Below are 15608 nucleotides of genomic sequence, written 5' to 3'. Positions count from 1 at the left end.
TATGTATGGCACATGGTCGTGTGTCAGGCCGTGTGTACCTAATTTTCCCTTTTTCCAACAAGTTACCAAAACCAATTTCACTTAGGCCACAAGCAACATTATACCAACATTCAAACCAATTCAAAACTCATCAAAACATACCAAAACCAACACATATTCATACATCCTAAGTGCCTAACTAGTATGCCATAGTTGACACCGCAAATTAAGCATAAACAATTTCACATTCATCAAACACCAATCCAGAAAGCATATGCCTATTATTTTAACCCTTGCATCTTATCACGTACCAAAACTAAGCTTACAAAACATGATCAAAACCATTCATATATAAGTACATACTTGTTTACCAAAAGTACCAACTAAGCAAAATACACAACAATATTTATATAGCCAAAACACATCACAACTTGAATATATACAGATGAAATTAAAACACCTACTACATGTCAATTATAACTTATACCAAAATGACCAAAACTCTATCGCGTCATTGAACGAATAGGATGAGCTCCGACTTGACTTCCAACTGACCAAAACTTACAATAATCTATAAAAAACAAACTCAACGAATGTAAGAAATTCATTGTTTAGTAAGTTCGTATAAAAATTAGCTCAAGTTATTGATTATAATGTAACTTAAACATGGTACAATTAATTACACAATCAAAAACGCGATTTCATTAATTGCCTATACACATCACAAATATCATAAAGTTAGTGAATTCACATATGAAACATATCACTTAATCATGCTTATAAAACATATACAAATAATGACACTTGATAATATACATAAACCTTCACATGTCACATACGCGGGAACAATGCTCACACGAGCTATGAAATATGCCTACTCACATAAGCTGTGGGTTAAGATGTTAGGCTACACGATGCTGCTCATATGAGCTGTGGGTTAAGATGTTAGGCTACACGGTGCTGCTTACATGAGCTGTGAAAAATCTGCAATGAATGCAGGATCTTAGCCATCGGTAGGACATCTAAGACCAGCACCCGAAACGGTAAAAACCCTAATGACATGTCATTTGTATCCTAGGTATTCACAAGGTTCATACAGGCCTTGAGTCATTTCCATAACATTTAACTACTTTGCATTACTTCATCACATGAATTCATTATATAATTTTCCATTTTCAATCATAACCCTCAATTATAATATCATTACAATTTGATCTATTCCACAACTTAATATTTACTATGCAAATAAATCCAATCACAAACATACATAAATATTTATTAATTCACAAAAATAGAAATTAAATCAATTTTATTAACTATACCAACTTACCTAAACTGAATCTACAAAAACACAACACCGAAGACTACTCAACAATTTTTCCTTTTTCGCGTTAGTCTATTAATTGATCCGTTTCTTGATATGCACACCAAAAAGCTTGGCCAAACCATAAACATGCTTAAAAATTGTGTAAACGGTGGTGGAAAAGAATGAAGAAGAAGATGACAATCTTTTTCTTTTGTTTATATTAACATATTTACCTATTTACTAATTTACCCTTAAAATTGACCTTAAATTTAAACCAAATCATAACTTTAACCATCCATTATAATGACTAGTGGTATAATTAACTAATAATGCCTTTCAATCATGCTTTTTTATCCATTCAACATATTTTAGTTAATAGTGATCGACTTTTTCAGCCTTTATGATTTAGTTCTTTTTTACCTAATTAACCAACTAAACATCAAAATTACGGAACCAAAATTTAATATGACACTACAGTAGACTTGTAAATGTTAAATAAATAATATTTATCAACTCACTAGTTGAAATTGTGGTCTTGAAACTATCGTTTCTGACACCATTGAAAAACGGGTTGTTACATAAGTAAACAAAGAAACAATCCTTACAAGATTAAGATGTTTGTCAATTAAACACTAATACAAAAAAAATACTTGAGCTAATAGAAAACAATAAATGCTCACAAGTGTATATAAGTAAAATATGAAAATTTGAAATACAAAGGTTGATAGGATAGCTTTTTAATCTTTTAGCACTCTCTTGTTGTTGTTGAACATTTGAAAGTTGGTATTTACACTCCCAAATTGATTTCCAACCATTGTGATTGTTGCAAAATTGAATAGAGTCGTTGGGGTGTAAAAATCAGTGAATTAATGTCACATGGAACAACAGGTATCAATACCTTTTGATGGGTATCGATACTTAAAGCATTTAATGTTCAATTTACTGATCATTGGCCCTTTTTCATTTCGATACCTGAAGAATTTTATCGATATTTTTTTATAGGTATCGATATTCGAGTAATTTCTTGTTTAATTTTTAAAACATTGAACCTTAAAATAATATTGATACTAGGGGAGGGTATCGATAAATTGTTCATAGGTATCGACACTTAATTGCAAGTATCAATACTTAACACTTTTGCTCAATTTTCCCTCAAAGTCAGAATGTTAATTTCATATCGATACCAAGAAAATGTATTAATAAAAATATGACAGTATAAGTACCAATACTTTTTTACTTTTGCTCAAAATTTCAAAATGCTAATTTTGTATCGATACCATGCATGGGTATCGATAAAAATGTCTAGGTATTGATATTTAATAATAAGTATCGATACTTTTTATTTTAAACAGTTTTTCACTTGTTTTAAGCGGCTTGAAAGGTTTTTGAACTTGTCCAAAATATTTTCTAAGTGTTCACAGTAATTTTTCAAAGTGTTTGAAGATGGATTAGAGTTTAAAAAGATTTGAAATAATTTTTTTACTTTGAACTTCATTAAGTCTTTGTTCAAAAACAATTTTTATTCAAAAATTTTTATCTTTGTTATATCAAAATATTTTATTAAATAAAACTTAGTTTAACATAAAGTCTTACCGTGAAGTCATAGCATTAAAGAGGCTACTTGAGAGCCAGAAGAGATGATGAGATTGCAATATCTCGACCTCTTTTTAAGTAAATTTCAATGATGAAATTTCTTGAATGAGGGGAGAATTATAATCACCCGACTTTAGCTAGTGTCAATAATATCGTTTTGGAACCCAATTCATTGAATAGAGTCCATGGGATTCTATTGGGAGGATTTTCAAAGTTAGTATGAAAATATATTAAAAAATGATTAAGTAATTAAATCCAGAAAATCATTACTTAAAGTTCATGGACTAAATTATAAAAGTTCAATTGTTATTAAATTTTAAATTGAAAATAGCTTGAGGGTCCAATCAATAATTAACCAAAGGACCAAATGGTTATTCAACCATTATTGTGAAATGATTTAGTGGGTTTTGGTGACATCCACTTGATTTGAATTAATTAGGTTAATTAGTTAAGTATAATTAAAGGTTAATATTTAGATTAATTAAGCTAATTAAGGCCTTAGTCATACTGTATATATTGAGTGAGTGGAGAGAAAGATGAAGTTCTTTCTCATTGTGTTCGGTTTTCCAAAGCTAAGAAGAAGGAAAAACATTTTTGTTTGCTTTTCCATTTTGATCCAAAATAATCAAGGTAATTAAGTTCTTTCCTTAAGATTTTTATGAATTTGAATCGTGGGAGCTTGATGTAGCTAACACATGTATTAAATTCTTCAATTGTTAAACGTTTAGAAAGTTACCGTTAAATTATAATTGATGAATTTAATCTTGAAATTTAAGAGACTACTAGTTAGTAAGATTGGATTATGTTAATGATTAAGTTAGAAATTAAGTTAAGCTTTCTAGATAATTTTATAACATTAGGGACCAAATTGAATAATAAAATTATTATTGGATTAAGATTAAAAGTACAAGGTACTTAATGAAAGATATGAAATTAAATTTTGATCCGATGTTAGATACCAGAAAATATGACTATTTTAGATATACGAGCTAAAATTAATGAAATGCAAACTATGTTTGATTTTGTGATTTTCGTGTGAAGAGGTGAAAACTAATATCGTTTCTATATGTGAATTATCGTACGTAGCTAAAGACGACGTTGGACCATCCTGAGAGAAAGGAAGACAAGAGTTGTAGATGAGTGGCTAATATGGTTTGTACTTTCATTATTTGAATTCAATATGGTTTGTACTCTCATTTTTGTATATGATGATATGGAATGTGGTGAATTAAATTGATATGGTTATGGTATAAATGAGTATTATATGAAACTATGATATGTGTTTAGAACATTGATTACCCTATTAACTGTCTCGGGCAGAGTCGGGTATAGTTGCATGTCATAGGATTAATATGCGAGATTATACTTCGGCTTATACCGATGAGGCACGGAGTGCATACTATATTTTGGACATCCCCATGAGGTGCAGAGCACACTTTACTTCGATTTATACCGATGAGGTGTGAAGCGCAAATTATACTTTGGACATATCGATAAGGCACTAGGTGTCAGGTATATTGGTGTAATGGTTGGGTGATCCGTGTATCCATCTTGAGCCTATTTTTGGTTAATAGGGATTATAAAACATATTTCGTGCTATATGATATTTGATATGAAATACCAATATTGAATGGTTTACCTTGTATATTAATATTAAAGTAATAAAAGATGGCATGTGAAAGATCATATGAACTGGATAAAACTAGCTTTGAGGGCCAGCAAGGATATAAAGCGAATCTATTTATTTGATATAGAAATGTGAAATGAATGGATTTTTAGTATGCTATGTCATATGCGAAATTGAGATATGATGGTAAAAGAAATTATGTGTTCATGAATGAAATGTCAAATGAAATTTGGTATTAGACTATGCACTTGAGACATGAAAATGGAAATTGATTTAGTCGATAGATGAATAATATATTTATTGTATTGATATCTTGTTTTTATTGATTATTGATTTAAATCATGAAAGTACCATTGAGCCCTATTGTTTAGCGTATGATTTGCTTATTTCTGTGCTAAGTTTCATAAATCTCAAAGTCACAAAATGACCAATAGGTCCGTACATTATGTTATGTTAATTGCAAGTGGTATGTACTTAACCTTTAAGTTGGTCCTTAGGTTCAAGTTTTCATATTGGTATATATGATGGAAAGGTTTATATTCTGAACATGTCCACATGTGGTTCATGTTAAGCATATATATATATCTAGTGAGTTAATGCTTACTTACCAATTTGACATCGTTGTACTTGTGATGGAGTTGTTTCATGCTTGCCAAGTAAATGAATGCATTATATACTTATGATCACATACTGAAAGGTACTTGTTGAGTCAAGTAAGGTAGTTTGGCTTTTGAATTAATGCCTAAATTGTATTGCGTTGCATTTTGGGGTCATTTTGACCATCTAGTATTTGTATTTAATAGATTTAAGATGAATGAAGTAAAATTTGGGAAAAACTGCCTTCATGGTCACGACACTCTCTTATTGGTGTCGTGACATCAAGCTTTTGTTTCCATAGTCGTGATTCCCCATGCTGACGTCGCGAAATTGAATTACCCTACCCTCAAGGTCGCGACATTCCTCTACTGAAGTCACGACATCAATTTCCTGTCTTCAAGGTGACAACTCACCTCGATTGAAGTCTTCAAGGTCCCTACACTTAATGTCGCGATATGAATCCTTCAATGTCACGACATTACTCCTTAATTTTATGGTTTTTACATTTTAATCCCTCATTCACCATCAGATTAGTATGAGAGCTTTTGTAAGCTTACTCATGATGCAAATTTGATTAGATAGTGTTTTTAGAAGATATAATATTTAATTGTTTGTACAATTCGTCTCATGGAATATTGAAATGATATCGTAATTGCTTTGACAACAAGTGTGGCATCTCATGTCTCAGATCTTGAGATCGGATCGAGAGTGGGGTCTTACATAGCCATTACTCCCATGTTTAATGATGCTAGATGTGGGAGGTATAGTGCACCTATGGATAACTTCCTTCACGCCTTGCAAAATTGTCAGGTATCTTACGATGTCCTTACTCAAGTTGGGATTAATGATAATTTATTGTTTATTGATGTAGTAAGTTGCATCGACTAGTTTGAATGCGATGAGGATGCTTGATACAGAGGCATTCGCAAGTTTACTAGTCTTAATATGGCATATAGGGAACGTGCACAACAATGTGGTCTTGAAAGGTAAACAAACCCCACCCCATGTGGCCATGTGTTATGCATGAGGACTTCATAGAGACTTACGCCATTGTCCAGCAATTTCATGTTCTTTCACCCTGCACTGAATTTACTTTATAAAAACAATAACATAGCTTGCATCAATTTTTTAGAGAAGATAATTTTTATTAAAGAAAAAGACATTAAACAGCAATAACAATGAGAAGGGTGATGCTGTCTTTCTGAAAATAACCTTACTAGGAACTCTATACATACAAGTGCTAACACCATTTCCCTAAATCAAATAAACAAGAAAATATGTTAAAAAAAGTTAAAGTTTTCTCTTACCACGTCTTCCAGTATCTAAATCAGCCAGCCTTGATGATGATGGGACTGGCATTGGTGTTGATAAGCCAACTGATTCTGGGATGTCAAGATTGACTCTCATAGATTCGTCTGCTATTGTACGCTTCATGTCAATCTCATGAAATTGCTGAACTTGAAGTTTTACTTTGTCGATCTGTTTAGAAAAATACACACGAAATAAAATGGTAAGTGGCAGCAAATTAAGACCTTTTGCCAATTACACAAACCGCGTTACACTACAAAACCAGATATATCGAGTAAAATGGCAGTAATTACAAGTTCAATATGATAGATGGATGAACGTGTATCAGCAAGTCTCGATTGCAATTCATCGAACTTTTTTCTTCTGTACTCATCATTCTCCATTTGATTTCCCCTCTCACCTAATTGTTGAAAAAGACCTGCATGAAGAATATTCATAATTGAAGTACTTTGAGAATACAGTCAAACCATAAGTGAAACCTGCGAAGCAAGGAATAATACCTGTCAAAACAGACAGAACCCATATCTGAGTTGGGATATCACTAAGCTTCTTTGCTAGAGTTAGTGAGGATCTTAGGATCTCTCTGGCCTGTCCAGTGTCATGCAGAGCAAGTGCCAAATTCCCAAGAATGGTCAAATATTGAGAAACAAGTTGAAGGTTCCCCATTTGAACATGAGCAATCTGCAAACCCTTGGCCAGCCGGTTTCTGCATCAAAGTTGTAATTTTACACAAACCGATTAAGAGAGATAGCAGTCCTACCAGACCCTAAACCATAAAATTAATTCTAGCATTCTATAATAAACAAAAGAGTAAGTCTTCTTTTCTTAGGTGATTATATTTTCTACCTTCAAAAATATATTAATGATATCAGTAGTAGAAGTACAAAAATCTTTTTTTTTTTTTTTTGCGCATTAGTATATAAAAATCTTGCACATCCAAACAAGTTCACTTTTTACCCACTACTGATAAAATAGGAAATACACTGCCCTTTTGAGCATGTTGCTTATCTTTTCACCACTTCTAATAACCATCATTTACCACTAATGGTACCTTCAATCCAACACTCTGAAGCATAGTTAAAATGAATTTCCCTATTATAGAGGAAACTGTTCATTTGCATCGGATTTAAATCATTCGTCAGTGCTCTGAGATAGGACAAGGGAGGACTGAACTGAAGAAGTAGCATTGGAAGAAGGAATAGGTCTTTTCAAATATACAAAATTTTTAGCATCAGTTTTTGACTCACTGATGTGGTTTAGCGAACAAACAGTGGTAATTGAAAGAATTAAGGCTGTAAAACAAAGTTAAAAATGAAAATGAAAACTATGGAAAACTTAAGGTTATAGAAAACCTCTAGGTTAATTTATTAATTCAAACATAATAATCAGAAAAGTTGCTGTTGTAAATCTGTTACAGCATATATAATAGACTTTCTTGCAAATAAAGTTTTATAATTTGTCGTAGACTTAAATAAAATTAACAAAATATAAAATAAACCGAAATAATAAAAGAAAATATCTACATTATTCCTCAGCTTGGAAAACTCGACTCTGGTGAGAAAACTTTCACCACTTCAGCATAAATTTTTGGATCAACTCTTTGCAGCTCTTCTTCTGCAATCCAAGTACTTTCACTAACTGTTTTGCCTAATCATTTCACCAAAAATCTCCTATATTTATTATCGCTTCTAGACCTTGCTTCTTTAAAATCCAAGACATCTTTGATAACCTCAATTTTTAGCCTTAAAAAGTTGCAGCACCTGCTCAGAAATTTCAGCAAAATCCCCATCGAAACCCTCAAAAGAATACAAGTAAGAAACATTAAAATGACATGCAAATCTGTAGGCAACTCAATCACATAAGCATCAGAGCTTATTTTCCTCAACACCTTACATGCCCCGAACTTCTTTGACTTCAACATGTAATCAGTACCCTTTGAAAACCTTTTTTGCCTCAAGTGTATGAGATCTAAGTCTCCATCTTCAAACTCCTTAATTCGACAATGTAGATTAGCTTTAGTAACATATCGCTCATTGCTTGCTTTTAAGGCAACCATCACCTTTAGAGAACTTGCCATATATGATTAGCAAAAGCTTTCTCATCAGCACTCACCCTATTTCCAAGTGGTCAAGGAACTTAAATCAAGTGCATGTTGGGGTTCAAGCCCATAGGCAGTTTCAAAAGGAGTCTCATTAATTATTCTATTAACAAAGTTGTATGCGAACCCAACTTGAGGAATAACCAAATTCCATCTCTTCACATGATTCCTAACAAGATACCTAAGCATATTTCCTAAACTTCAATTAAAATCCTCTGTTTGTCCATCCGTTTGTGGATAACAACTACTGAAAAAATTCAACTGGGTTCCTATTTTCTACCACAAAGTCCTCCAAAAATGTCCTAATTTGACATCCCTATCAAAAACTATAGATATAGGAACACCATGTAATCTTACTACCCTGAAAAAAAAAAGAACTCAGCAATATGTAGCATAAGAAGTTTTAAAACAAGGAATGAAATGCGCCATCATCAAAAAGTGATCCACCACAATAAAGCAAGATGGTTTGTGGAGGATGTATGTGGCAAGTCGTTCAATTACTACCGCCAAATTATGAATTAGTAATAATTATGTTTCTTGGCCTGCTTCTATTGAATTGTGATTTAAGGATACAAGGATCATTTAGAAAAGGATGCTAGAAAAGTTGAAGAAAAAATAGAGATGCTTGGGCGAAAATTGATGCACAACTATGTTGTTTATTATGGCACTTGCTTAAAGCAAAGTTACTTTGTTTTATTCTTGCAAAACCTGTTACAAATTTTGGTCTAAGGCAAAGACTTTATATACCAAGAATTTATGAAGTTGTCTTAGATCTTGTTCATCTCTAGCAAAATCAACATGACATGACTAACTATTTAGGTTAAGTTGAAACTTTAAAGGATGAATCCAATGTTATTATGCCTCTTTTTGAAAATGTCATTGATCAAGAGCAAGAGACAATTTTATTGTACTTGCCTTGACAGTGAGAGCAAATCTAGCCTCAGTTTGAGATCATATTCTTCTCAGCCCAATTATTCCTATTCTTGAAAATGCATTTCTTCATGGAGAATTGACTAAAAAAGTTTATATGGAGTAACTGTCAGGTTTTGTTGCCCAAGGGGAGTCTAAGTATGTCTACTGTAGAAATCTCTTTATAGCCTAAAACAATCTCTGAGGGTCTGGTTTGAACCTAGCATTGTTATCCAAGCATTTGAGATGAAAAGGAGTGAAGCAGATCAATTAGTCTTTCAGCGTGAGACCAATCATGGCCAGTGCATCTATCTAGTGGTGTATGTGAATGATATTGCTGTAACAGGTGATGTTCATGAAGGCATTGAGCTATCACTTAGAGGAATGTTGAATTGCAAACCTCTGGAGACACCTATGGATCTTAATGCTAAGCTTATTCCAGGACAAAAGGAAGCCACTAAAGAATCCTAGTCAATCTCGAAGATTGATTGGGAAACTTAATTATCTCACTATCACAAGTCTAAATATTTTCTTTTCTTTGCAATTAATGTGGTTAGTTAAATTCTCCAAACTCCACGTGATAGGCACTTGAATACAGTAATACGCATCCTTAAATACATCAAAGGTGCCCCTGAGCAAGGCTTTTTGTATGAAGATAAGGGAAATACACAGGTTTTCAGATACTCATGTTGATCAGGTAAAATCTCCCTCAAATAGACGGTCCACTTCAGGATATTATGTCTTCATAGGAAGGAATCTATTATCATGGAAAAGTAAAAAACAAGATGTTGTAGTAAGATCAAGCACAAAAGCAGATTATCAAGCCATGGCCTTAGTCACTTGTAAACTTGGTTAAAATAACTACTTCAAGAATTGAGGTGAAACAATTAGTCCAATGAAGTTGACGTGTGATAATCAAGCAGCATTGCATATTGTTTCAAATTTAGTGTTTCATGGAATGACCAAACACATAAAGATAGATTATCACTTTGTTAGACAAAAAATAGAGTCCAGATGCATTGCCACTAGTTTTGTTAATTCCAATGATCAGTTAGCAGTTATTCTCACTGAAGTCCTCAAGAAACCTCAATTCGAGTATATACATAACAAGCTAGGAACATATGATATACATGCTCCAGTTTGTGGAGTATTATGATAGAGATTATAAGCTATAAATTGTATGGATTATAGACTCAATTACAACAATTGAAATTTCAATGTTTCTTTGTCTTGTTTTGTACATTTCCTATAGCATAAATACCCATCTAACTTGAGGGAATAATCAAGCTGAAAATTAAGACTTCACTCTATATTTCTTCTCTTTATTTTTCTCATTCTACACTTCCCAATCCAAATAATTTTCCACGTGCATCTTATCATGAAAATCAGCAACTTTGATCTTAATTCCACCCTATTTAATTCAAAGGCTTACACAATTGTGGGCACCTTCCAGAATCTCCATCTGGACTCCCACTGGTTCTTGTCGCAATGTAGCATAAATTGCATGCGACAATTCTTTAATATCACTTCGTATTGCAGTCAATATTGTCTCTTGACCTTGACTTCCGCTTCCTTAATATCTACCATGTCCAACCATGGCTTAATAGCAACCGTAGGATCTAATTAAGTTCTAATGCCAAAATTGATATGGTTTAGAGAAGAAAACAACCATAATTGAAAGAATTATGGCTGTAAAACGAATAAGCAAAGAATTTGAAACTCTAGAAAACTTAGAGTTATAGAAACTCTCCAGGCCTCTTTATTAATTCAAAGATAATAATCAGAAAAGTTGAAAATATGTTACAACATATATAAAATGGACTTTTGCAAATAAAATTTTATTATTAACCCTCAACTTAACCCTATATAATTCCACCCTATTTAATTCTAAGGCATACACAATTGTGGGCACCTTCCAGAATTCCATCTGGACTCCCACTGGCTCTTGTCGCAATGTAGCATAAATTGCATGCGACAATTCTTTAATATCACTTTGTATTGCAGTCAATATTGTCTCTTGACCTTGACTTCCGCTTCCTTAATATCCACTATGTCCAACCATGGCTTAATAGCAACCGTAGGATCTAATTAAGTTCTAATGCCAAAATTGATATGGTTTAGGGAAGAAAACAACCATAATTGAAATAATTAAGGCTGTAAAACGAATAAGAAAAGAATTTGAAACTCTAGAAAAATTAAGAGTTATAGAAAGTCTCCAGACCTCTTTATTAATTCAAAGATAATAATCAGAAAAGTTGTAAATATGTTACAACATATATAAAATGGACTTTTGCAAATAAAATTTTATTATTAACCCTCAACTTAACCCTCAAGAAACTAATAATCCTAGCTGTCCAAAATAAGATATTTAATACTTCAAACTAAATATTATAAAATAAACTGAAATAACAAAATAAAATATTATAAACTTAAGCTCATGCGTCACATACTAACATAGATGTTATAGCAATTACTTAACATGGATTCAAGAAATGCTTTGAGAAAGGAAATTGGGTTGTCTCAAATGCCACTTAAGATATGATAGACCAAATTACCGAAACCAAGCATTCAATGATCTTTCAGTTTAAATGAAACTAATCAAATTAGAAGCTCACCGTGCTTCTTGTAGATCTTGCTGCTTCATCAATAGAAGGCCATAAGCAAAAAGGATGCTTGCTTCCTCACGAACTCCAACAAAGGAATCCTTCATTCTGTAAACTGGTCCAATTAAATCAAGCGCCTACATGCAACATAAATATCAATAACACAACATAGACACTAGAAAGAAAAAACACAACATAAACTAAATTATAATTTTTAGCAACAAAAAATTTTGTAGCCAGCAACTACTTGACCTGTGAAGACGATTCAGCATCACCAATGCAAAAGTATGAAATGGCTGCATAAGCTTGGCACATGATTTGCATTGATTTGCTCTCAGTTATCTGAACATGTGAAACAAAATACACACTTTAAATTTCACAGATATTCTTCTAGAGAATAGGACAGAAGCATAGTACATTAGATGACATCAGCTAAACAGAATGAACTTGCTTATATTAATTGGTATTAGCTTTTAACTATCCACCTCTATTTCAAAAGCCATAATGGGATAGCTAAACAAAATATTGCCAAGTTAAACAACATACCTTTGCAGCTTCTACATAGTGAAAAGCTGCTTCATTATAACAGCCAACAGAATGGGAATATTGCCCCCTAAGCATTTCGATGATGCTCTCACAAGCTTGTAAAATTGTTGGAAAGCGAATGAACCAGTTCTTCATTTGCATCAATGCCTGTGGGATTGAGATGCTATCTTAGTAATTCAAATTCAAGAATTACCGATTCAGGTTTTTGGCTGGAGAAAATTAAGGAGCATTCTGCCAATCTAGAAGTTTATAATTGTACAGCATGAAGCATTTACGTGTCTGATGAAAAATAAGATGTAAAATGATAATCTTGCTAAGGAAAAAGTCAGAGAAAGTCACCCTACATGTTTCTGTGCATAAAATACAAATAGGGGGGAGGGGGCAAAATAACCATGCAAGGGATATTCAAAATCATTGGAAGGAAGTCACTATCATGGTTGCTAAAGACAAGCAGATTAAGTTATTCGACATTTGTAATCATACAATATACAACCATAGTATTCAACAACCCTAATGCTAACTAACGTTATTCAATGTAACACAGCTTAGAAAAGAGAGAATCAAAACTAAAATTTTCTTCTCTCTCTCATTTTTATTTTTCATGATAATCCAAATCAAGGATCCTTCAAACCTTTATAAATACTAAGAATATAAAATAAACCACATATACATGCATGCATAGACTTTTTGATGACTTATCAATTTGTTCGTTAAGATGCTGCATAAAAAAGGCTAGGGAAATAAAAACACCATTAGCTGACTTGAACAAATAAATCCAAAGGTTTTAAAGCTCAAGTTTTAAGAGAGAAGACAGTTCATTGGCAATAATTGGAACCATAAAACCTACCTCTTGAGCTTCAAGAAATTCAGACCGTGTAAGCTCCACAGCCACTTTATTCTCAAGGAACTGCATCAATAGCATTAAATATACACCAGCCATCCAGATCGCCGAGTGCTGCAAGTCCACTTCTACTCAAGAAAAATTAAGTTCAACAGTAAGAAACGTAAAATTACTTCAGGACGAAAAATACAAGATGTAAAAATAACAAAAGCAAACTAACCTCTCACATCATCAGTTATACCAAGCCTGATGAGTTCCTCTGCAAGAAACATCAATGCTTAGATCCTAACCATCCATTAATCATATAATCTAAGGGGCTACATAGAACTTATAAACCCTTCTACTCCACTTTTCTCTTATTCTCAATCATAGAAAGGTGGTAAAAGAAATGAAATCCCAAAAATAAAGCAATCCTGTCTTAGTTTAAAGAACAAACCTTTGATGATATGTATTCCAGACTGAATTCGTTTATCACACTCTTTGAAATTTCCTTTTGGACGGCCAAAAATGATGATCATAAGATCAACAAGGGCATAGACAGCACTTTTTGGCAGCCATTCCCCATTAATGGGAGGTGGTGCGAGGAAAAGCTTATCTTGCAATGCCCGTTTGGCATTTCCAAAATATGTGGGTTCAAGAGAATCATTTCCAGCTGAAGTGGTGGTGGTAGTAGTAAAACGGGTAAGCTGTCCCCGAGACTTGGAATCTTGCCTCATAGCAGCATCCAATTTGTCCACGTGTTTGACAGCATTCTTGTAATCAGAGACACGAAGTCGATAGAAGATGTGGAGGAGCTCATTGTAAAAGAGTAAACCCATGCAGTGGGCTCTCTTTGATAGGAAAAAGGAATTAGTACCATATTGTATATAAATCACAGATTAACAAGTAGACAAAAAACGAAAGAGAAGAGATGGTAGAGCTCAACTGACCCTATCAGAGGGCATAGTCTCCCAGACCTGATTGCATCTCTGAAGAGCTCGCTCAACCTCATTCGCAGTTTGATCATCCCATTGCATAAGGAGGCGGACATGCAGGATGGAAGCCACAAAGAACATCTGAAGCTCCGGATAGCAAATTTGAGTAGCGGATACATAACCTGATTCTAAAGTGGAGATTGAGTTCTGGTAGTCTCCTTCAATAATCAGAGCGTTTGCCAGCTGAGAATTGAAGTTGCAACACCATAACTTGGCCGAAACACTGCAAATTCAAGGAGTGTTTAACACTAGTAATTTACTCTATCAGATTCAGTACTAGTACAGTAATTAGGGTAAAAGAAAAAAAATTATATAGTCAGAAGTAGAATATCTTTAAATAGGAAAAGCTTAAGTGCAAGCATACTCGGGAGCCGCCGCAGAAGTAAGGTGAAGAGCCTTGTACAAGATCTGCTTCTGAGGAGGGATAGCCCCAACGAGATGGTAGCACTGGCTGAGCAGTGAGTAGGTTCGGCACTTCAAGTCGAAGCATGAAGGTATGGAATTAAGGAGCAATTGTGAGCGTTCAAGGTGGGACTTAGCATGGTTCACGTTGTGCGAGTGGCGCAGCAGAATAGTGGCTATGCGGAGTCGAGTCTTCACCTCAACGATGGGAAGGAAGGAAGCGTGAGACTGGCAGATTGCCTCCAAGCACTTCACCGCCTTCCCTATCTCTCCCTTCTTCTCAAACTCATCCGCCAGACCCCACAGCCCTTCTGCCACAGCTTCCATTCCCAAATTTTCACCAACCCACAAACTGTATGCTCTACTTCTTCTTCAAGGCAGAGTTAGGAGAGAGAGAAAATAGAAATGAATGGATCGCCATAAAAATCATACTGCATCTCCCAACCAATCCCAAAACCCCCAACTCCTGTTTCCAAGTCAAGTCAAGTCAAGAACGCAACTACCAAGCCAAATGGGCTCATTAACCTTTTTACATAAAAAATGGAAGGCCTATTGTTGGATGGGCCAACATAGTCTGGTATCCTGGATTGACAAATATGGATCATGGGTTAACCGCTTAAAGGTATGGCGTACAGCTGGATATCTTTTTCTGTTCGATTACTTTGTCCAATGTTCAACTTGGATAATGTTTACCTAGAGATGAAGATGTTGATAATGAGAATCTTCCGGTAAGCAGACATCAACGAATGTCAGAGGTTATATTATATTTACAATGTGGGTGATGTATTAAATATATTTATAAAAAATTAAAATGATTAATAAATT

General features: G+C 33.8%; 1 protein-coding gene across 4 annotated transcripts; it reads right to left on the bottom strand.

The window, feature by feature from the left end:
• Positions 1 to 5943: 5943 nt before the first annotated feature.
• On the bottom strand, positions 5944 to 15596 carry LOC107963815 (sister chromatid cohesion protein SCC4). 4 transcript variants are annotated; one of them, XM_016900296.2, is made up of 12 exons: positions 14746 to 15596; positions 14337 to 14604; positions 13844 to 14237; positions 13628 to 13666; positions 13414 to 13535; positions 12567 to 12713; positions 12273 to 12362; positions 12033 to 12157; positions 6911 to 7116; positions 6704 to 6828; positions 6410 to 6581; positions 5944 to 6194 (listed from the first exon to the last, which is right to left on the bottom strand). In XM_016900296.2, the coding sequence occupies exons 1-12, from the start codon at positions 15108 to 15110 to the stop codon at positions 6166 to 6168; spliced, it is 2082 nt and encodes a 693-aa protein (XP_016755785.1). In that variant the 5' UTR covers positions 15111 to 15596; the 3' UTR covers positions 5944 to 6165. The 4 variants fall into 4 exon arrangements, with proteins under 4 accessions (XP_016755785.1, XP_016755786.1, XP_016755788.1 ...); XM_016900297.2 differs by having other exon boundaries at positions 5944 to 6185; XM_016900299.2 differs by having other exon boundaries at positions 5944 to 6180.
• Positions 15597 to 15608: the final 12 nt, after the last annotated feature.

The sequence above is a fragment of the Gossypium hirsutum genome, chromosome A03 (genome assembly GCF_007990345.1).
Source record: "Gossypium hirsutum isolate 1008001.06 chromosome A03, Gossypium_hirsutum_v2.1, whole genome shotgun sequence".
Classification (NCBI taxonomy): domain Eukaryota; kingdom Viridiplantae; phylum Streptophyta; class Magnoliopsida; order Malvales; family Malvaceae; genus Gossypium; species Gossypium hirsutum.
This window is presented reverse-complemented; position numbering and strand designations above follow the sequence as displayed.